Below are 24,058 nucleotides of genomic sequence, written 5' to 3'. Positions count from 1 at the left end.
TGGGATAAAACTCAAACACAGTCTGACTTTGGAAGGTTTTGTCTTAGTTTCAACTTTCTCACCAAAGCCAGGACCAGGGTTCTGTAGAGATGTATGATTTTACATTTTGTGGTCCCAAGGCCAAAAATTTTCCCCTAGCACAGACACTACACCAAGGGCACCGAGCCCTTATAGTGGCAGGAGGCAGTGACAGCCCCCATTTGGCTGCTCAAGGTCCCTCTACACTGTGTCAAGCAGATCCCCCACCTTCCCCATGCCTCTAGCCCATGGACCTCTTGACAAGCAAAGTACTGGAAACGGTCTACAAAACCCACATCACAACTAAGTATGATAGTGTCAGAGTAGGTGTAGGTACTGTTACAATATACACACTGTATGTACAGCTTCAAAAAGCAGTTTTGAAAGGCACTTCTGTACTAGGATCATGACTGTTAAAGGAGCAGAGCCAGAGGAGGGTGGGCACTGAGCAAGCTCCCCTTCCTGGATGGCAAAGCAGTAGCCACCATGTAGTGCAGCAGCCATGTGGTTTGCTGGTAAGCACAGGTGCAAAAATACACCCAGCACTGGTGGAACATGCCATTCAGCATGCTTATTGCCTTCACATTGAACACAGGCTCATGTGCCCCTTCCACACACGGTGCTCAGTCTAGAAGAAGAAAGCAGCAGCAGCTGTGTCTTACAGCCTTCTCTACAGGGGCAAGTGCTCGAGGCAAGGCCTGCTGTACCCTCTTCACACAAGACAATGCTGCCAAAAAATGGAGTTTTATATCAGGCCCCAAAACATGCTCTGTGCTGCATGGGTTGAGAGCTACAGGTGGGGGCAATAACTGCCATTATTGCAGGAAACAGAGACATGACCAGAGAAGGCACAATCAGCATTACCCAAGCAGAACTTGTCCAAGAAAAACTATCGTCTCCAAAACTTTTAACAAAGTTCTCTTTTTTTTTTTTTTGTGTGTCTCAATTTCTTTTATGGGTCCTGGGGCTGGCTGCCAGCAGAGTGAGCTGCTCACAGCTCCCTGTAATTTCTGTAAGTGCCCTGTGATAAAGTGATGAGATTAACTCATCGAAATTCCAGTAGCCTCCCAGCGGCTGGCGGTCACACCACCATCCCGGCTGTCGGTGCAAGGGGCTTGGAGGAAGCTTCTCCTTCACTGCAGCAGCTGGGGGTGCTGCAAGGCCCTGCAGAAGAGTGTCAGCACACAAGGATGCACATGGACAAGTCTATATGCAAGTATAAAATCTGAATCAAGTCTCTGTGTGTCATGAACTGTAGATTATGTGACCCAGAAGGAAAGGGCAGAAAATGGGATAATCTAATAGACAAGGCCTTGCTTTGAACTGTTGCTTATTAGAAGAGATTTCGTTGACTTAGACAATATTTACATCTGATCAGAAAAAACTGCTAGGACCTCACCGATGCCATGGCACAAGATTTACCTAAAAAATGGCTTCAAAAAGTCATGTGATGCGTGGCCAGATCAGAGTTTGGATTTGTTCTAAGACTTCATATGTCGCCTTGGAGGGCAAATCACTTCCTCTCTGTGTCCTAGTTTGCTCGTCTGCAAAATGAAATGAGCACCAAACCTACCTGCTGGGGACATTCTGAGTCTTGATTCATTAAGGTTTAACTGTACTTTAAAGCCTTTAGGTGAGAGATGCTAAGAAACAGCCAAGCACTATTAAAGTGACAGATCATGTTTTCTATTCTGGAGAACCACAAAATTACCCTATTTTCTGTAAAATTAGACCTTTGACTGTTAAACAGTTTGGAACATGATTTCCTGTGCACCTGAAAACTGCACACCAGAGCCTGGTCATTCAAGAGACCCCATAGTCACCATACCTCTCTGGAAGGGGAGGGACTGGGAAGAGGAGAATGCCTCCCTGAGCTTGAGAAGCACAGTAAAGTCCCACCCAGCTCCTGCTTAAGTCCTGGACAGGGCTCTTCAGGGGAGTTGAGCTCAGTAGTACAGCACTGAGAGCACAAGCTGCTCTCTGCTTACTGATCCTGCCTTTCTATAACGTCTTTCTACAAGGAAACTCAGGAAAGATTAGATAGAAATATCCAGGAAAGTCTTTAAAGGTAAAAAAGTTTCAGCTTCTGTTTTCTGAAGAAAACACCCCATCTCTCCTTTTTCTGGTTTCATCTTCATTGCTTTTCACCATTCTTTCCCTCTCCCTTCCTTGCACACTCTCTCCTGCTCTGCACTGCTGCACACAGACCTCTTATCTGTTTCTCTGGGTGACTCAGAGAACTAGATGACTGCAGCTTTTCTGGAATTTCGGGGGAAAACCCAGATTCAGACATATCTGCTATTAAGTTCCAAATTTCATTCATTCAAGTCATGTCTTTCACCCTAATGATCTGACACAGCATGCTGCAGTTGTGACCAACTGTGTGGTGCCACGCTCTGCTGGCTCTCTGGGGCCAGAGGGCTGACAGCAGGAATTCCCAAGGAAATCCATCTCATAGGTGCCTCAGCTCAACTTGTGCATTTCCTTTTATTCTGATTTTTGTACCAATTGTTACACTGCCCTCACAGGGTGAGTTTTTTCACTGTTTGGTTGGGTTTTTTTGGGTTTTAGGGTTTTCTTCTTTGTTTTATAAGAACTGCTTGCAAAATACTGTAACCTTAGGAAGGTCCCATCAGGCAGCCAGTGTAATGCCTCCATGGTACAGCTATTCTGCATGACTGAGACAGTCTGCAGGAGAAGCAACCTGAATTTTCAGTAAGCCACTAGCTGTGATGATACTTTCATTTCAGTACCCACAAGCTTTTGTCCTGAATCCTTCTTATCTCTGATTCCGAAGGTAAACAGATCATTTCGGTGTCTCAGTGAAAAGGGACCTGAAAATTGTCAAAAGGCCCTTGGTGAGTGCCGTGCCAAACCAGCAATTCCTCTGCCCTCAGCAGGCACCAGTCTGACCTCCTGCACCAGGATAGGGAACACTGATAATATGCATAGAGTGGATTCTCTATTACCTTCCACTTAAATTAGCCCTTCTAACTGAGGCATCATAGCCTCAGTCCTGGTGTGAGGAGAGGTATTTTGCAAAAATCAGAGGAAAATCTCTCCAGTGATCTGCATGAAGTAAGAGGGGTTATTTTTTAAGCCACAGTTTTCAAAGAAAGGGATTAAACTATTGAACTAGTAAATCTGTATTTAGGCACTTGAGTAAGTGACCTGATTTTCAGAAGCGCTGTCCTATGCTTCCAGGGACATGTCCCTGATCTAGGTGCCTTATACAAGAATCAGTAGAGGCTCCTAGGTTTGGAAAGAAAAAAAAAAAAAACACCAAACAACCCAAAAAAACTCACAAAAAAACCCCAAATGAAAAAACCCTCAACAAAAACAAACCCAAAAAACTCCCCGCTCTAGTATATGTGTGTATCACTAGCAAGAAAATGAGACTCTGGAAAAGCAGGTGAGATAAGCCCTAGTGCTTTGTATTACCAAAATTTTACTTCATGCAACTCAGTAAGAAAAACAGAAATGTGAGTACCAAGGCTTCAGGACTCTTGATGCTATGAGAGGAAAAGGGGGTAGCTATAGCTGCACCACCAGCACTGCATGCCTCCTCGGGGCGGCACACCTGGCTCCTGCTCCAGGAAACATGACTTGGACATTTCACACAGCCTCACTCAAACCAGCCTCTTGCTCACACGGGGATGCAGGAGATGGGCCCTGGGGCTCCCTAGTGGCAGCAAGTTTGTCCATAGGGCTTCTGACTTGGGTTTGTGTGTGGCGGGGGCGATTGGTAGCAGGGAAGGGGCTATAGCAGTGGCCCCTGTGAGAAGCTTCTCAAAGCTCCCCCAGCTCCAAGTCAGACCCACCTCTGGCCAGGGCCAAGCCAATTAGCAATGGTGGCTGCACCTCTGTGATAAAGTATTTCGGAAGTGGAACTTGAGAGGAGGAGTTGTGAGGGAGAAACCTCTGCAAACACCAAGGTCAATGGAAGAAAGGAGGGGGAGGGGGAGGTGCACCGGAGCAGAGACTCCTCTGCAGCCCGTGGTGAGAGGGCAGGCTGTGCCCCTGCAGCCCATGGAGGTCAACGGTGGAGCAGATGCCCACCTGCAGCCCATGGAGGGCCCCACGCCGGAGCACGTGGCTGCGCCCGGAGAGTGCTGGGCTCTGAGGGAAGCCTGTGCTGGGGCAGTTCACCGCTGGGAGGACTGCAGCCTGCGGGAGGGACCCATGCTGGAGCAGCTGGTGAAGAGCTGCATCCCTTAGGAAGGACTCAAGTCAGAGGAAGTTCATGGAGGACTGTCTCCCGAGAACGCCACGCTGGAACAGGGGAAGTGTGTGAGGAGTCCTCCCCCTGTGGAGGAAGGAGTGGTGACAGACACAATGTGTGGTGAACTGACCATAACCCCTGTCCCTTGCTGCCCTGCGCTGCTCGGGGGGAGGAGGTAGAGAAATTGGGAGCAAAGCTGAGCCTGGGAAGAAGGGAGGGGTGGGGGGAGGTGTTTTTAAGATGTGGTTGTATTTCTCACTGTCCTACTCTAATTGGTAAATTATGTGGTTTAAATTAAATTGATAGCCTTTTTCTTTCCCAGTCAAGTCTGTTTTTTACCCATGACCATAATGGATGAGTCATCCCTCCCTGTCCTCGTCTAGATCTCCAAGCCTTTTGTTTTATTTTCTCCTCTCCATCCCTGAGAGCAAAGGAGAGAGTGAGCAGCTTCGTGGTGCTCAGTTGCCCTCTGGTCTTAAACCATGACAATCCTTTTCTGAAGTTCCACTGAAAAGATCCTTCTACACAGAGTACTCTGTACAGATGCACTGAGGCAGAAAGAAAACACAAGACTAATATGGTTGAGTTGCACTGGAGATGATTTTCTGAATCCAAGTGCTAGAGCTGTGAATAGTAAGTAGCACTCAGGCACTAGGATCCAAGGAATACCAGATCCCCTGGTTAAGCTTCAGAAGTTTTTGGAAAGCTCAGAACACCTCCTGTTTTTGGCTGTGAACTCTCACCTGAAAAGTAGCAGGCATGTTTCTGAGGAACAGAAGGAAGGACAGTGGGAAGGACAGTGCCTAGCTGCTGTGGATGCTACTGCAGGGACACAAAACCTCCCTTCTACAAGCCCTTTGCTCATCCTGTGGGTGGTAATGCTCTTCTGCTCAGGAAAACGAGCAAACTCTCTCAACTCCCTTCCCAGGAGCCAGTCTAACCACCGTAATGACAACTAGGAAGACCTAGAAGACTACAGATTTTGTTACAAGCCTGTTAGAAGTCCCTACAAGTCTTCTAAGCTGGATTACCCACATTTTAAGCCCCTTATTGATGTAAGGGCATCCCAGCACAGCAGTTGTGTTGCTACACTCACTGAGTTTGAAGCTTGCAAGGGAAAAGCAGGGAATGCACAGATGCAGGTGGCACTTTGCCTGATACACAACCTGCCTATTCAGAAGATGATGGCAATGTGTCTCTTCTTTCTGACTCTCCAATAACCAGTTCTCCCCAATATCACTCCTTGCAAGTCCTGTTGGATCACCTTATGGGTATCAGTTCCAAGCACACAATGAGATGATTCACAAAGATCAGAGAGAGAAATCTTGAATCAGATTTATTTTGCTGAGCTTTAAGATTTTATTTTATATTAATGGGTCATTTTAGAAATAGTCTTAATTTTCACCATTTGAAGATGAAAAGTAGATGATGGGTAGTCATAGTCATGAATATGTTGAATAATAAAGGACTCGTATGGTTGCATAGCACTGTTATTAGTTAATATTCAGAATAGGCAAAACTACCTACCAGTTGCAACAACTGATGAACAGAAGATAATGACAATATATTTAATTGATATAAAATGCTCTATCTACTGAGCAAACTATTAAAAGAAGGAATAAAGTTAGATTAAGAAATTGTATCTCATTAATAAATCCAGCATTTGTCTGTGTCCTAAATTTGGATTAAAGGATTAGTTAGGATTTCCATGAAATAGAAATTAAAAAAGTTTTAATTCAGAAACATCCAAAACGTATTATCTTTCATGTAACAGACCCATTCCATTACATTCAACTAGTATGAAATTCTTGGTTTCAAATTAGACCTCTCTTAAGCACCAATAGCAGCACATTTCAACGTGCCCAAAACTCAGATTCTCTCCTATCTTCACTAGAATGCATCTTCCACAATATTCACAAAGTCAGGTGATGCTCATGGCACATGTTTTTATGGAGGACGCTTACATCATGGAAGTGAATGCAGACTGTCACTAGAATATAATGGTGACTCAAAGCACAGTTCCCACAAAGCAATACAATGATAGAGAAATAGGATTAAAATTTTGTCAGACAGCCTAGCTGACTGAAAATGCTTCAAGTCAGTTCAGAATTTCTGACTCTGCCTCAAAGCATGGGAATTCCAGCCCTGGGGTTCAAAATAACATGTTCAGAGAGAAAGGCCTGCAGCCCAGTGGAGTGTGCTGTCATCTCGTCTCAGGTTTTTGCCTTTCCATCTCAAGCACTGCCAGTGCTGCGAAGTGGAAATGACAAACAGGTTTCCAGGCCTTGATCCTTCTCTTGGGCCATGTAACACAACATGAGAGAGGTCAGAGGTGTGACCCCTCCATAACCTGTGGGACAGGTTAGGATGCGTAGTGTGATCCTGACTTAGTTCAGCAAAACCAAACACTCCAATTCAGCTTGAAGGGAATCAATGGTTTGGATTTTCCTCACTTCTTTTTTTCTCCTATCATCAAAATTTTCCATGGGGAAATCTGACTTGGTAAAAATTCTGCTTTTCTTCGGAAAAATCCTACAGATGGAAAACTCCCACATAGCAATAGTAGTGACCTCAGAGATATCCAGCCATGTCCATGCTGGCTTTCAGCCTATCTTCTCCCCATCACTTGAAAAGCAACAGCCCTCGTGCTGTCCAGGACAGCCTAGCCTCACCTGGGCCTGGCCTCACATGGCTAAGGGGGAAAGTGAGTTGCAGAGCTGTCAGGCTCAGAAAAGGTCTGCAGCTTGGATGTCCGTTCTTTCCACTGCTGCAACAGCAGCAGGGGGAGCGGAAAGGCTATTGCGAGATCCTCCTGCCTCAAGACATGCAGGTTTTACATGAGTTAATGCAGCTAAAAAAAACAATAGGCAGACTGGGTTCATTTGTAGCAGGGGAGGGGGATAGTTGGAGGGGGGGGGGACTTAGCATGAAACTCTGCTTCTTGATAAGGGGTATCTAGATAGGACTGTGGTAGTCTAATCATCCAAGACAGATTTAGATCCATTTTGTAGCAGCATGCACACCTATTAAAGTTACCAAAAGTAGGGCCAGCAGATTAAGTACTCTCATAATGGTCATCAGTTTTTCTTCTTTCAATACTCAAGCACAGGGAAGTGAAGTGGCTGGTCTGAGACCACAAAAGCCTGATGATGAATTTACCTACTGCATCTCCTGAGCCCCTGGGAAATCTTGGGGTCATAGCTCCATCTCTGTGCTCAAACCACTGAGTCAATGCCCTTCCCAGATACCAGAATCATGGCAAGCCTTTTGATAATAGCAGAGAATGCAACTGTGTAACATACACATCTACATGCTTTCTGCACACTCTACATCAACGTTAGGCAGCCTGGATGAAGATTTTCCCACTTCTTCAGTTGGATGCTTAACACATCTACTAAATATAATAGAGTTGCAAGATGAACACCTTTTGGAAACGCTTTTGCCACTCGCCATCTCTTTTACATGATCCTTAAACTCTTTTCCCTTGCATACCCAGGGCTGTTCTTGGATATCTGCACACACTGCAGCAGAGCCCTTGGAATGGTGCATTTTCTTGACTCAACCAAACTCTGCAGCTCTATTTGCTGCCCACTCCCCTGGGCTCAGCCTTCAGCTCCATAGCTGAAATTGCTCACCCTCAGGCACAACACACTCAACTCTCTTGGGAATAAAAGCATTTTGATACCTCAGTCACCAGTCCAAGTGGACGACAGGTTAAGAGAAAACGCTGCTTACTCCTTTCCCCCATCTGTTACACATTAACAGGCAATCAATTACGGAACCACAGGGAGAATACAGCTGTGCTGGCAAGAAGAGGTTGGAGGGAAGCACTCTCCCTTGTGATTAAGTCAGCTGACGTAACACCCAGGCTGATGCAGGCTCTAGGTACTGCTGCCCTGCATAATTTTCTTTTGATTTTCTATGAAAGCTCTTCAAAAGTTCCTAGGTCTATTTCTCTCTCTCCAGGTTAGGCCTCTCTTCTGCTCTGCCACAGAGGTGCTCCAGTATCGCTCCCATGAGTAAGTTTTTCAGTCTCTTCCTATATAAGGAGCCCCCAGGGCTTTGCTTCAGAGTACTACCCTGTCCCTCCTTTAGCACCTTAATGTGCCAAGAAGAAACACTGGGAATAGGTCCAAGTGCTGGAGGAGGGACAGAGTCAGTGCTGACAGTCAGAAGTGCAAGTAAAAGTTCACATTCAATCACAGGAGATTCAGCAATGACAAATCACAGAAACCCTGCCAGGCAACAGGCCAGTGCCCTAGAGATGGCCATGCTTTCCATGTAGCATAATAAAAGAGGAAGAGTCAGTGGGGCAATACAGAGCGATTATTTCCACAGCTGGATAATAGTAAGGAGAGACATTCAGAATCTAAGAAATTAAGCTAGAAATAGTGAATTCTGCAGAGGCCTGGGCTAGCCTGCACCCTGTACCGCTCTGTCCACTCCAGAGTTGAACACTCCCAGTGACAGAGTGTAATCAGGCCCATTCAATGAACAAAAATGAAATGAGTGCTATCCCCACATGTGCATTTCTTTCATTTCACAGGAGACAAAAGAACTGTTGGTGTGGTGGATTGACCCCAGTCAATAGCCAAGTACACACACAGCTGCTTGCTCAATGGACATCTGTCTCCAGTCAACCCACCATGGTTGGGTAAACACAGTACACTTTCCACTGGAAGGTGAATGATCCTGTCCTTTTTCCAGTTAGAGACTGTAGGAAATAAAGGGAGTATCTGTACGTCCAGGCATGTTTGCTCACATGGGGCCTGCTTGTGTGAGTACAACCAAGCATCCCCGGATGTTGGAGCTTGCCTGGACGTACTCCCACTTGTGGCTATACTGCTGTACCTGTGTGTCTGCACATCTGCAGCATGCCTTTGGCAGTCAGGACACAGACGTACACCTCATATGTGAATTGTACATGCAGGAGCAACAAACTGCAATTCATCTATGCATACATGCACTGAGGTTTTCAAAATCACCTGAGAAATTTCTCATCCTTAGTAAGAGCGACAAAAACTGGGTATCTCTATCTCCTTCAGTGCCTCAATTTTTTATCTTCAAAAAAGTTGCATCTTAATGAAAAGGGTTGGTGGAACTGGAAAAGGAGGAACACGGGATTGATTCGCATCCAGGTATTCTGTCCAGCCTTGTGGTGAGGTCTGTATGGAGTCCATGGCCACAAAGTAAGACTGGCAGGACAGAGTGAGAACCTCTTTAGTCCTGTAATGCTAGAGCTTTCACCTCAAGGTGCAGACATCTCTACAGAGACACCATGTCTAGGCAGAGGCATCCACTCTTCAAACGGGTCTTAAAAACACCTTCAGAGTGCAAAGCATTTCCTTTCCAGGTCTCACTCCACTAGCAGCCACATTATTAGAGTACCAGTGCCACTAGCAGAGGCAGGAAGATCCACTAGGCCTGATACCCAGATGTGGTAGCCAGCCAGGCTAGGAACTTGGCAAAGGTTCCTACCACCACAAAGTCAAACTTCATGTCCAGGTTGATTTGGAAGGACCACAGATGAAAAGGAGGAGAGAGGAAGCATACAAAAGGATGGAGGGTTAGGTGCATTACATTCAGCCTCCCTTTCCCCCTTTTATATGACATGGAAACACTGCAGTCTCAGCAATGCCTGGGGCCGCCTCCCTTTTTTGTTATGGAGTGATATGTCTCAGTTTCCCTCCCTTCCCACCATACCTTGAATAGTCCTCTTGAAGAAGGCTTTGCACGCCTCACAGGAAGCCACGCCGTAGTGGTACCCCGAAGCAATGTCCCCACACACCAGGCACAGCCGCTTGGGGATTGCATTGAGCATGTACTCGCACTTGGTGGGTGAGTCCTCCATGATGGCGCTGGCGCAGTCGTCGTAACGCTTACGGCAGGACCCACCACCAATCCCTGTGCCATTGAACATGGGTGGCGAGTCCAGGCCATTGGGGTGGCCACCCATGGCAATGCCATAGCCACCGCTAGCGTCGGAGGAGCCACTTGGGCTGTGGTGGCTGATGGCGTCGATGCCAGAAGATGGGCTGGAGGGCTCGGTCTTGATGAAGGACCCACAGCTGGAGGAGAGGTGCCGCTCCTCCGTGGCCATTCTGCCGAGCAGCCTGCGGGGAGAGAGCAAAGGCACTCAGTGGCCTCCTGGCCAAATTCAGCTCCAGATTGGTCAAAAAAGAGCCCTCCTTTTCCCACCTCCAACCAACTCCAGTTGGCTCAGGCAGTTCAACCCCACCCAGGTCCTTCTCCTTTAAGAATATCAGTACAACTCACTAAGAACAGTCCACCTACCCCTCACAAACTCACACTAGAATAAAAGATAAGGCTATTCATGTAGATCATAATTTCAGGCTGTTCACAGGCTGCAGTACTGGGAAGGGGCATCAGTGCTAATGAGGCACAATCTACCCAGAGCACAATCTACCCCTGCGACAGCAGAAAGAAATGAGCCTGTCTGTGGCAGGCCAGGTGAAAAAGATGTTTGGTTAGTTCAGGATGTACTGCCCTGGTTCTAAGCAAAAAGTTCACTAGTAGACCCTGCAGAAAGGACCTGTTCAGATTGGATTTCATTTGTAATACAGAAGTCTTTGATTAATTTTCATGTTGGATTCCTTCCCTCCCCGCCTTCACTGTCATCACTAAAAGAGGAGCTTAGAAACTGAAGGAAAATCATCTGATCAAAAGTTTCCTCCAGCTTAATCTTAAATCTTAATCTTTCTTCTATTTGCTAGTATAGGGCTTTTGCATGGAGACGCTTCTCTCAAATTCCCAGTTCCTAGAGAGAGGGTTATGCTCTTAAGTATATGGGAAGGACTGCATCTTTACCAAATTTGCAAGCTCTTATTTATTTTAGTCACGGATAGCCTTACTTCTTATATAAATGTTCAGTCTTTTTTTAGAACACTGATAATTTTTATGATATCTTACAGCAATGATTTTCAGGGATTACTTGTGCGGTGTACAAACAAACAAACAAAAAATCCCACTTCTATTTGCCTATACTGCATTTATAGCCTTTCAAGCTCCCTGAACATCTCCTGACTCTCCTTCTCAGGAAATGTACTTTTGCCATGTTCTCCTCATTCAGCTCTTTGTTATCTATATTATTGTTCTCCATGCAGAAGCTTTTGCAGACCTCTTATCTGCTTCATCATCCATCTCTGAACTTCCTCTAATCTGGCTATTTCTGTTCAGTCTAGAACAGAGTTCAATGAGCCAGGTCCTCAGCAGCATGAAGCTGGCACTGCTCCATCACTTCTCCAGCTGAAGGTCTGGACAGTAGTCAAGACAAAGGCACGCCATCAATTACCTACTGACGTTACCGTATTTTCAATGTTATTTTCAGCCTATGCATTATATAACTTCTTATATTGTTTGGGTTTTTTTGTCTTTAAATTAAAACCTAAATTGTTAGCATTTCTTCAACAGGGAATATCAGGAAGTTACTTATTGGAATCCTCAGATCTTTTTCTGAGTTGCTACAGTTAATTTAGAATCCATTAAGATGTATGAAAAATCAAATTAATGCCTTCTGGTGTGCAATGTTTTGCAATGGTCAACAATGTATTTCATCTATCACTGTGCTGTCCATGCACCCAGCTTTATTAGGATCCTCTGGAGTTCTTCAGTTTTCCTTGATAATTTGATGTCATCTGCAGAGACCCATTGTTCACCCACTTCCCAGATCATTAACACATGGATCAAACACCACAACACTGATCTTTGTGAGTGATTCGTGTTAACCTTTATCATGCTGGAAATTGCCTTCTCTTCCTTTTCTGGGTAGAGTATGCCTACTTTCTTTCCTGTCTCAGCCACTTTTAAATTGATAATAGTATTAACCTGAGAGGTTAAATTTTCCCTTCAGTGAGATAATTTGTCAAAGGCTTTTAAGAAAACCTAAATACACGCATTTTCCTGATGACATGTCCAAAGAATTCTGACTGACTGGGGATGTTTGGGTTTTCTTCTTGGAACCTCTGCTGGTCATGTTGGAAATTTCTATTTCTATTTCAGTTTCAGCCTATTTACGTGGTATTTGTAGCAGTTCCTTCTGCCAAGAGGTCAAACGCATCATGGGACAGGACAAAACATTCTGTGATACAGCAAGGCTGGAATGCACAGATATCACATCTGTGTGCCTGTTGATATGAACGTAGATGTTTGATATGCAGCAACTTCACAGTCCTGTGTCCTTATGATCTCATTTGACCCAAGTATCTCCTAATTTTCCCTTCTCTGTTTCATCCTCAACGCTTGACCTCATCTCCTATCTCTGGGATCGATCAGCCAAGTTTGTTATTTGGCAAGACTGTTGACCTTGAGAGTATGGGCAGGCATCTCACGTTCCTCAGCTGCTTTGCCTGGTGTTACTTGAGAGGAATCCAGAGTTTGGTCCCTCTCAGAGATAGTGTGATGAGTTGATGAATGCCCATGCTTTGCCCAGAGGGTCACAATGGAGTAGAGGCCATGAAGCAGTTACAGGAATAATTGCTGCAGGTGCATTCATCTTTTATCCCACAGGGCACCTAGACAGATTGCAGATCTCCTGGTGTAATGCCAGCTGACTGTGGAGGAAGATGAAGCTTTGCTAGCTGAGACCAGATCTTAGCATTTCACAGCAAAGCTGAAAGCTGCTGTGCTGGCCAGATTCTGGAACCTTCCGCTACCTGAGAAGTGCATTTGTAGTAAAAATCTGAAGATCCTTGGGCACAATAACATGACAGTAGGGTCAAAATGGAAGGCAAAAACCACCATAAAACACTGTTCTGCGCTGAGGAACTCCACAGTAAAAGAAGTTGGCGTAATGTTAAGGGCAGACAGAGGACGTTATGAAAAAAGCATGACGAGGAGGTAAGCTGTACTGTCAGATTCAGTCAGCAGAGTTCAAATCCTGGCTTCTGTCTCTTAAAAAGCCCAAAATTCAGAGAGGACCTCAAGAAGACCCACTAAGGTATTTCTCTCCACTGGAAGGAAGGAAAAAAAAAAAAAAAAAAAAAGAGGGGAGATCAGTCTCCTAGGACCAACTCACTTCTCAACTCACAATCTCAATTAAGGAGCCTTCCCTCCTAGGGCAGGCAAACAGTGACGGTGTTGGTGGTGATGGTGAATGAAGAATAGCAACAAAGCCCCTATGTCCTTACAGCTGAGGACGCTCCTGTTCCCTTCCAAGAGACAGTAATACATAGCAAGTTCTGGTTAGATGTGAACACATGCTTTAGAGGCAAAAGTCCTTAAACAGCAAGACAGATCAAAGACCATAGCTAAGGTGACTTCACCCATTCCAGAGCTTGTATTTTTCTTTTCTGGACTCTGGTACAACTTACATAGTGGATTATTGCTGGGTAGCACACACTGAGTTAAGCCTCACCAGCTCTGACTTTCTGCAAGTCTCATGGAGATCCTGTGGTGATTTTAAAACAGACTCAGAGTGTCCCCTGGCAATGAAATACAACATCTTGAACTTCAAGAAGAACAGCTAAATGTTTTTTGCAAAGAGTTCAAAGTGATGAACAACCATTTTGCTCAGCTCTAGTTACCTTAATAGGAATGTAAAAGGAGAGAGACTTGATCCAACTCTCCTCCGTGCTGGCACAGGAAACTCCGTTACTATTTCTGTGTCCATGTAACAGGCTTAGAGGTTCTAAACATTTCGTTCTTTTCACCTTTCCTCATCATAGGTCATTCCCTCTAATCCCTTTAGCATCTTTGTGGCCCTTCTCTGGATTTGTTCCAATTTGCCTGGGTCTCTCTTGCAGCAAGGTGCCCCAAATCGCACAGTGCAATGCCACAGCACTACAGGGGAGAGTCACTCTGGAAAGCACGCAGCCAGGCAGACATATGGACCAACTGAGCAGTAGCTTTGCCAGACATCAGGTTGCACATCAGCTCACATCATTTGATAGCCACTGTCTCACTGGGACCTCTCTGAACATAAGCTGCTTTTGCCACTGTGCTCTCCACAACATGAAATTTGGAGATTCTCCTTGTTCCAAAGTGCATCCAGTATCATCTTTAAACCACACACTGATAATTGCCACTTGTTTTACCAAAGCCTGTTAATAATGCTCATTTTTTCAGCTTAGCTTTTCTTTTTTATACTCTGATTTTTTTCTAGTATCTTTCAGTTCTGTCAACCGTAAATTTGAGAACTATGCCTTTTACATTTTCCTCCAGGTCACTAATGAATATTTAAAACCAAAACACAGCCCTTTTGGACACCACCTTTGCAGAAAGATAAAGAATGTCTCTAACCCTTCTGTTTACACTCTGTCAGATAATCCATGATTCATTTCACAGGATTTATATCAAAACCAATTTCATCTAATTTCCCTAGTAAGGTCTTGCACAGCTTTGTGTCAAAAGCCCATGCATGGTCCAGAGACAGTCTATCCACTGCATTTCTTTTGTCCACTAATTATCTAATTGTATCAAGAAAGGTTATTGTATGCTGTACTCCTGTTTCATAAACCCACTGCTGTTTATCACTAACAATGTTGTTAGCCTTTCCATGCCTATAACTGCTCTCAGACAAGCATGCTCTGATCTCAGCAATTCCGGGTGTAAATACACAGGTTTAGACCAAGTCAAGATTGTGCTTTAGGTTTTTAGCCATTAATGTTATCTCCCTCAGGCAGTGATGTTGGGTTAATGTTACAACTTTCTCCAATTCTTCTCCATCTTTTGCTATTTCTCTATAATGGCTGGACTGCTTATGAGTTTAATGCTCTCTTGAGAACAGCAGCAATAATAAGAGAGGGAAAGAACGCTAGATGGACAGAAACAGAAAGGGACAGAGATTAGTGTTATAAAATCAAAGCAGTAAATATTGCCCCCCATTTTTCTTGTCTTAAACTTCAAGGATTACAAGTTTGGGATTGATGCAGATAAGGCTATTTTATTGCACATCCTTTAAGGTTATTTTTTCCAGAAATAGCAATTTGTAGCTATGTTCACCTCTTTACCCCACTTCTAGACATGAAAATTACAGGAATTCAGTACTCTATCCTCAAGCCTTCACCTGACTCAAGAAAACAAGGCCCACCACTCACACCTGCTTAGCAAGACAGCCAGGACAATATCCAGCTTTGTAAGAGAAGGTAACTTTTTACTACCAGAAGAATTCTTTATTGGCTCAAGGTATCCACAATTCAGTAACTTAATACCATCTGAGCATCTAAGCGCTGATGCAAACCCAACTATTTGACCCTATACCTGGATCAAGGAAAGTTCAGAGGCAACACTGCTGAGCTTCTCTAGTGGCTGATCCTCATTATGTGATCTTCAATAGGAAAGGCAAGGATAGCTCAGTGCTATACTCCAGTTTCCTGGAGGAAGGTAAGGAATGGGCATCAGAAGTTCTGCCATGTAGACCAGTCCCTTCACCAGTATTTTCTGATAAAATCACAAACTCACCAACCCAATGTGTTGGAGATTTCCAACAGTAAGACTGAAATTGTCATTAAAATGAATGCTGGAATATAGCTGTAGGACTAGTATCAGCTGAGGGAAGGAGAGAGAGAGAACACTCAGGCCCTCCTCATGCAAAACCTTCTCTATTCTGGGCACAAGAAGAAATGTAAAAGGTCAGAAATGGGATTTTTTGGGTGGTTCTCACAGCTGGATGTGGATTCCAGACATAATGAATTCTTGATTTTTTAAAGCCGTTTAAGATCTACCATGAAATTGAAAACCCCTGCAGGCGAGATGCCTGTACAGCTTGTAACTTCCAGATGCCCTTTGGCTGTGCTTGTGGAACTGCACTTCAGTCCTGAAGTCCATGAATAAGGAGTCCTCATGGTAGATTCAAGTTTTACTGACAAAACCTGAGAAGATTGCCAGTATAAATGTGCTCACTTCAGGTCCCAGCTTGTGACAAAAGCACACTTTGGATTCCACAGATATTTTTATACCAACCATGAAAGACCGAAGACGCTTTAAACTGCAGAAACACAAATGATTTAAACAGAGATAAAACATCCAACCTCTGCTCCAGTACAGGCCTATTTTTGATATCAGTATTTGTTAGCCCAGATGACATAAACCTGCACTGCATGTGTAAATGAGATGCGCATATCATGCCATGATGCCATTTGGGCCACAGAGACTTTGTGTCCTTTGTGGGCCACATGAGAGAGCTTTGCAACCCACAGCTGGCGGACAAACAATATAGATCAGCTTCAAACAATATCGATCAGCTTCTATACTGGCTACTACACTGGCTGCAACTCCAGCAACAAGCCAAATTTATCAGGCGGGTTTTTTTTAGATACAGGAGACAGAAATAAATAGTGTTTTCCAAGTGGCACGGCTAGACATGACAGCTGCAATAACAGCCAGTGTAATTTTAGGTCACATATGCAAAGAGTTAATGTCATGGAGCTGAGATGCCCACACCTGTTGGGCGACCTGCTCTCACCACAGACAGCTCACCCCCATGGTCCCATCCCTGCCTCTCTGCTTTGGGGACACTCACCACCGGGCTAGGGAGGCAAGGGGTCAGCACACCCACTGGTTGCTCCTGCTCTTCTACTCAATACGGACTTCAAATGAGAGAGACATCATCTTTACTGACAGCTCTTGTCCACACAACAGTCCAAGAATAATAGGATCTGCCAATGTGCCACTTCACTCCTGTACAGTGGATAACTCAGCCATAGCAGCGACAGTCCAGGAAGCTTTTCTGGGCTTATTCTATCATACAGGAACATATGCTGTTCCCAGGACAAGCTTCTCTGGGGGTAGGCAAGAGCTTGTGTGCAAGTACATGTGTGATGGGCATGATCATAAACATCAATTGCCAAGTTACCAGTGCATAGGATTTAGAGATTTTTTGTTTAAATCACAGTATTTTGCATTGCTATAAAGGACAAGAGAGTCAGAACCTCAGATCAATCTAAATATTTTTCTCTGGAGTGCAGATATTATTTGTTAGAGTTCTGTCATGTTTGCTAGTGGTGGCTCCCTTTGGCTTGCATGGGTTATGCCTCTATTCTGTAGAGTATGGCAAACTCCAGACAGCCTGTTTGCAACGCATTTGTCCGTAACACGCCTCCACAAATACTACGTACTTGTCTTTGGAACAAACATAAACCATAGTTTAGCAAAAGGCTGATGAGCTTGCTCTCTAATTTAGAGGGGAAAGCATTGTGTGACTTCTACTCCATAGCATGAACCTGTAGTTCTGGTTGGGGTGCTTGCCAAGCTGCTTTCCATCATTTACCAGCAGTCCTGGCTGACCGGGGAGGTCCCGACAGATTGGTAATTGGCCAGTGTGATGCCCATATATAAGAAGGATCAGAAGGATGATCCGGAAAATTACAGGCCTGTCAGCTTGACTTCGGTGCCCGGGAAGCTGATGGAGCAGCTCATCCTGAGTACCATCACACAACAAGTGCAGGACAACCAGATGATCAGGCCCAGTCAGCATGGGTTTATGAAAGGCAGGTCCTGCTTGACAAACCTGATCTCCTCCTACGACAGGGTGACTTGCTTATTGGATGAGGAAAAGGCTGTGGATGTTGTCTACCTTGACTTTAGTAAGGCCTTTGACACCGTTTCCCACAGCATTCTCCTGGCAAAACTGGCAGCTCGCGGCTTGGATGGGCACACGCTTTGCTGGGTAAAAAACTGGCTGGATGGCCAGGTCCAAAGAGCTGTGGTGAATGGAGTTAAATCCAGTTGGCGGCCAATCACGAGTGGTGTCCCCCAGGGCTCGGTTTTGGGGCCACTCCGGTTTAACATCTTTATTGATGACCTAGACGAGGGGATAGAGTGCACCCTCAGTAAATTTGCAGATGACACCAAGTTGGGTGGGAGTGTTGATCTGCTCGAGGGTAGGGAGGCTCTGCAGAGAGATCTGGACAGGCTGGAGCGATGGGCTAAGGCCAACTGTAGGAGTTTCAATAAGGCCAAATGTCGGGTGCTGCACTTGGGTCACAACAACCCCCAGCAGTGCTACAGGCTGGGGGAGGAGTGGCTGGAGAGCTGCCAGTCAGAGAGGGACCTGGAGGTGTTGATTGACAGCCGGTTGAACAGGAGCCAGCAGTGTGCCCAGGTGGCCAAGAAGGCCAATGGTGTCCTGGCTTGTATCAGAAATAGCGTGGCCAGCAGGGACAGGGAAGGGATCTTACCCCTGTACTCGGCACTGGTGAGGCCGCACCCCAATTACTGTGTTCAGTTTTGGGCCCCTCACTACAAAAAGGATACTGAATTACTCGAGCGTGTCCAGAAAAGGGCAACGAAGCTGGTGAAGGGTCTAGAGCACATGTCGTACGAGGAGCGGCTGAGGGAACTGGGGTTGTTTAGTCTGGAGAAGAGGAGGCTGAGGGGAGACCTCATCACCCTCTACAACTACCTGAAAGGAGGTTGCAGAGAGCTGGGGATGAGTCTCTTTAATGAAGTAACAAGTGACAGGACAAGAGGGAATGGCCTCAAGTTGCGCCAGGGAAGGTTTAGACTGGATATTAGGAAGCATTTCTTTACAGAACAGGTTGTTAGGCGTTGGAATGGGCTGCCCAGGGAGGTGGTGGAGTCCCCATCCCTGGAGGTGTTTAAGAGTAGAGTCAACATAGCGCTGAGGGATATGGTGTAGTTGGGAACTGTTAATGTTGGGTTGATGGTTGGACTGGATGATCTTCAAGGTCTTTTCCAACCTAGACAATTCTGTGATTCTGTGATTCACAAACCTGGACTGCCAGGTTGTAACTAGGTCCAACTGTCAGCATGTTATTCTAAAAGAGCTACACCATCCTAATTCCAATTACAACCATTTTCTGTTGCTTTTGGCTTTGCTGGGCATCTGGACCTGGCTTATTTTGTAAAAATGCATCACAGTTGGCCTGCCTTTCACCCTTGCCCTGAAGGGAGATATAATTTTTTTTATTTGCTTTATAATTTGATGGTGGGTCAGGAGAAGAACTTTTGAGCCAGGAGACTGAAGAAGCTAAAATGAAAATATGTAAGGAAGCCAGCAAAGTCTCAGATTCCTAACTGCAAGAGCCTATCTAGAGACCTGTCTCCAGGGTTCAGTTCCCCTGGTATGCCTGAAGAAAACTGGTTTGTATGACATCTACTGAGGTATGTCTCTGGATGAGACCAGTTCTGCCCTGCAGACTGAAGGAACATATTCCTTTCAGAGCAGGGGAGATGGAGGCCCAACCTGCACTCTTCTGCGGGCTAAGGAGATGGAGACAGCAAGTGTTCACACTCTGTCTCTTACACAAATAGTATTTGTTTGTCTAATGCCCAGGAGACATTCTATCCCTTTGACCCATTGCATAACCAGAGCCCAGTTACATATCGGTAGATCTTCTCTAGCCCAAGTTAGCTCATGCTGATGAAAGCTGCCGCAGCAAACTGTCTGGAGGCTGCTTAATAAATAAAAAATGCTTCTCATGGGCAGAAGACATTATGGATTTCCTACTAGTCTTCATCCCTCTCCTCATTCTTGTAATTTCTCTTCACCCTTAGGACAACACTCTTGGCAGTAAACGGTAAGAAGTATTATACAGATGAAGTGACAATTAATCTGGAGGTGTGACATATATTATCAGTTCACTCTCTTATTAACACATTGCCTTTTGAAGGTACCTTGCCCTCTGGTGTACTAATGGCACTCCCTCCTGAGTGAATTGCTTCAGCACTTGAACTAATGTTTCTTGCTTATACTTACTGTTGATATCACAGTGAAACAAGAACCAGGATTGACCCGCTGTTCACTATTTATCCAAATTCTCCACCACCCTTTTTCCCGCATGTTATCGTTCTGTGTTTCCCATTTCCATTTCTTCCTCCCCTATTTCTACATCTGGAAGACTGCTCACACCAGTTCAACAATTTTGCCTGCATACAGCAAAGCTGCAACTCAATCCCTGTTGAAATGCTCAGCTAGACCTTAATTTCTTCTTGAATGTCTTCTTTATATTCTGCCTGTCTTTTAATCTATATCTTTCTTAGAACCTTCAGTGTCCTTCAGACACTTATGAATGAGACCCATACAACAACACGTTCAGTACACACTTCAAACGTTTGTACGTCAGAATTTTGCTTCTACCTTTTCAGCTGGGCAAGGAAAGGAAAACCTCCAGCACTACCATTCACATCACATTTATTTTTGCATCCTAGTCTCATCTCACATAGACCTTTTCTTTCACTCAGTACCCTCTTAGCATTTCTGAGAGAAAATTGCCACCAGTGCAAATTCTTCAGCCTGCACTTCCTTGCATTTCAAAATATCCATTGAAGGCACCCCTCCCTTCAACCTCCCCCACAATTCATGATGAACAATGGCAGGAAAAAAAGAGAGACCCAGAGGTATTGTTTAATTCCTCTAAGTGTCTGAGGAAGAAGTTAGGATGGGAGATACTTACAAATTAAGTACATCATCCTAAGAACAAATGTGAGAAGAGACTTAACATTTCTTTATGAATACTAGTTTACTGAAAGGGACTCTATATCTATTCAGACAAAATCTGAACTTGTGTGTTCTCCAACCTCGATGCATTTGGGAATTCTCTGAGTTTGACCTGTTAATTTTTTTGGAGGGTTTCTGCTTCTTACACATCAAAACTTATGGTTGTAGTGGGACTCCGTCTCATTCTCCCACCCTTGCCAAGATAATCCAGACAGAATAGATGGGCTTTGCCTAGATTCCACCTGTAGCTCTTGAAGAAATCTATAATTAAGTGCCTCATCATTAGAAACATTACTCAAAACCAGACAGATCCTGAAAAACTGACTGAAATTAGTTCCACATAAATTACAGCATGGAAAATAACAATGGGCAATTAGTGCTTTTCAGTTTGAAATAATTTTTATCCCTGACTCTCCAGAAATCATTTCTAAGATGATACGGTAGCAAAGCAAGCTAACTGTGAGAGCAAACACTGGATCTGGCATAAGGGAGATGTCCCAGAACCACTGGAAAAATGCGGAAGCAGGAGTGAGTTGGGCTGTCAGTGAGGACAAAGGCACAAGAGGAGAACTGCATGGGGTCAAGGCCATACAAGAAACCTGTGCTACACAGTGAGGCTGAGATACAGCACTTGAATAAGCAGAGAAAGGGAGTACATGACAGAGGTAACTGTAGACCGGGCTCCTCTCAAGCTAATGAACACCACAGGTTTGAGGAGAACAGGTGATACATGGAAACACTCAAGTTTCCTTCTGCACACCTTACCGCTGTAACATACAGGATTATCTTAAACTACCTATTTAAGATACCGCAAGGTTCAGTTTTGCTGAGTCTTTAAAACCCCACCTTTGGTAGGTATTTAGCAGATCTCTTACCACACACTGCACATACTAAGTAGGCAGTTGTAGCTGACCCAAATTCCAGCTTGAAACTAATGACTCGTTCTAAATCCAATACATTCATCCATCTTCCAGACTGTTTGTCCGATTTCCTTTGACTGACAAAGCAGCTTCCAGTTCACTCAAGCCCAGCCCTACCTGAGGCCCCATGGTGTCCTGCTTTCTTAGTTGCCTAAACCAAGAGATGAGGAGGAGGCCATGGCCAACAAACCATTCTTTAGACAGAAAACTGTGTAACAACAGCACAAGCACATTATTTTCCCCAACACTCTGTGTAACTTGCACATTCATTTCTCTAGATAAAAAAAACCCCAAACAACCCATCCCAAACAAATTCTTAAGCAAAATACTTTTAAATTGCCTCCATTTTCCTCCCAAACTGGCACCACTGTTTGAAAATTTAACTAAATACTACTACAAAAAAACCCACAAAAGTATTCCTTTTGGTCATGGTGAATAGATTATCCCCTCATCCCAGGAAGTTTTCAATTTTCCCTGTTATTATTTTGGGACATAAAAGAAAAGAATACAAGCTTGCAAGATCTTCAACCTCAGTTTTACTTCCTGTTCCTGTCTCTACTAATGGACAAGCAGAAACCAAAAGACAGACACCGCAAAGCAGACAGACAGGCAGTCAGGCACCCACAAAGAAGCTATACAGACACTTCTACTTTTTCATATAGTACCTTTCTGAGATAAGACTTAAATGTAACATAGCTTTATTCTGTAGGGTATCTGTGTATAGCAGGTACGCATACATGTAATAGATTTATCATGTAAATACACACAAAAACTCCTTTCTTACAAGCACCCTCCCACACCTCTCCTTTCCTCATTATGTGGATGCACCTAGATATCAGCCCAGCAGCTTCGCTATAGAAGCCAAACTATGACTTCATATTTCCAGATCATCACTATAGTGTTCAGACCTTTACAGCAAACATAATGCACTAAAGCAAAACCAAACAATCAAAAAAACACTGCCTAACTGAGCTACATCATCTGTACACATTGAGTCACAGCCCTGTGTCAGAGCACGAGAAGACCTCACATGATTTTACGTATGTCTGCACTGTCTGATCTCATATTTAAGAACTGTTTGTTCTCTGTCCAGAGGCCTGGAACCCTCCACAGACACTACTAGGAGGAGTGCAGCCCTCTTCAAAGAAGGGACCCAAAAAGAAGCAAGTTTCAGCAGCCGACAGCCCAGTGTGACCCAACTCAAACCAGCTCACCCTGCCGGCATGTCCTCCCTGCTGCGCTTGTTCCCTTTGCCCTTGGAATGCTATCACTTATTATCACGCTGACTTCTCCAGATGGGGCATTTTGGCTATTGATCTGATAAATAAACAGCCTGCTCGCTCGATCAAAATGTTATTTTGCATTTCAATTACTGTTCGCTAATGCAACCTTCATCCCGCCAAGAGTGCTGCTGGCAATGACACTCGACCTGGCACAGGCGTTTGCAAGCAAATTCGGCAGCGCCTGCTGGAAGCACCTAACGGGATTACCAATCTCCATTAGATGCATAGAAAGAGAAGGAGATGGACAGACAGTACTGGGCTGACAGACAAGTGCAGAACAGAAAGTGTGAGCAACCTGGACAAGGGGTAGGGATAGGCAAAAGCACAAATCTATTTACAACACAGCTTTACCAAAGATTTTGGTGGTGGGAGATATTGGAAGCTAAAGACACTCCCTCCAGTGGACAACCCCAACAGCTCACAGCAGATAGACAGCTCACTGTGTGTGAGCCATGCAAGAGTTCGGAGCAATGGGAAATGGAAATCAATGTCTGGTGACAAGTCAACAGTGAGTACTGCAAACCCATCAGGGCAAACAGGGTCATTTCTAAAGCAAGTTCTGGAGCCTAGCTCCACTGGAATTCAGTAGGCCCTAAAGCTGGATGCAGGATGCTGTGTGTAAACCTGCAGGGAGGAAACCCTCTTAGTCCTTGCTGGATTCTTCAGTATAGTGGGAAATGTGACTGCCTTTGGAGAATGTAGTAGTGATACAGCAAGAAAGGGGCATCCAGAGGTGTTGGTAAGAGATGGGTCTTTGGCAGGTATTGGTCTCTATTAATTCAGCACTGTACATCAGAGAAACCTTTGCCAAACCCCCAAACTGGTTTCACTCACAGCCTGTCTACAGTGGGAAACAGCACAAATAGCAAGCCAGTGAGCAGCCACCAGCAGTGAGGTCAGGCATGACCATATGGTTACAAGACAGCTTCTAGTCCCAAGCTCTTCTGTTCATGTGATGTACTTCACCAGGTGGCTGGTTTTGCACCAGATTCCTACTGCATGATGCAGAACGCACCTTGGTCCCTTTTCTTTTTCCTACCTAAATTCCTAAATGAAATGTAACATGTATCACAACATGACACAACAATTTACCAATGCATGCAAACGGTGGTCAGTGCTTTCACCACCTTCTGCATAGTGTGTCTGTGTTGGACTTAGTTCCAAGGTGACAAGGTAATATAAATAGCCAAGAAAATGC

At 44.8% G+C, this 24,058-nt stretch overlaps 1 protein-coding gene across 4 annotated transcripts in view; it reads right to left on the bottom strand.

Moving 5' to 3' along the window:
• The window catches only part of ESRRB (estrogen related receptor beta), a 137,038-nt gene that overhangs the window by 35,617 nt on the left and 77,363 nt on the right, over window positions 1–24,058 (bottom strand). For 3 of the 4 annotated variants that reach the window (XM_074868462.1, XM_074868461.1, XM_074868463.1), the window contains exon 2: window positions 9,944–10,353. The exons of the other annotated variant lie outside the window; for it this stretch is intronic. In XM_074868462.1, the coding sequence (XP_074724563.1) occupies window positions 9,944–10,353 (410 nt within the window). The remainder of the gene's footprint in view (window positions 1–9,943; window positions 10,354–24,058) is intronic. 4 annotated transcript variants of the gene reach the window in all.

This window comes from Strix uralensis, chromosome 4, assembly GCF_047716275.1.
Source record: "Strix uralensis isolate ZFMK-TIS-50842 chromosome 4, bStrUra1, whole genome shotgun sequence".
Lineage (NCBI taxonomy): Eukaryota > Metazoa > Chordata > Aves > Strigiformes > Strigidae > Strix > Strix uralensis.
Note: the sequence above shows the minus strand (reverse complement) of the source record. Positions and strands in the feature narration are given on the sequence as shown.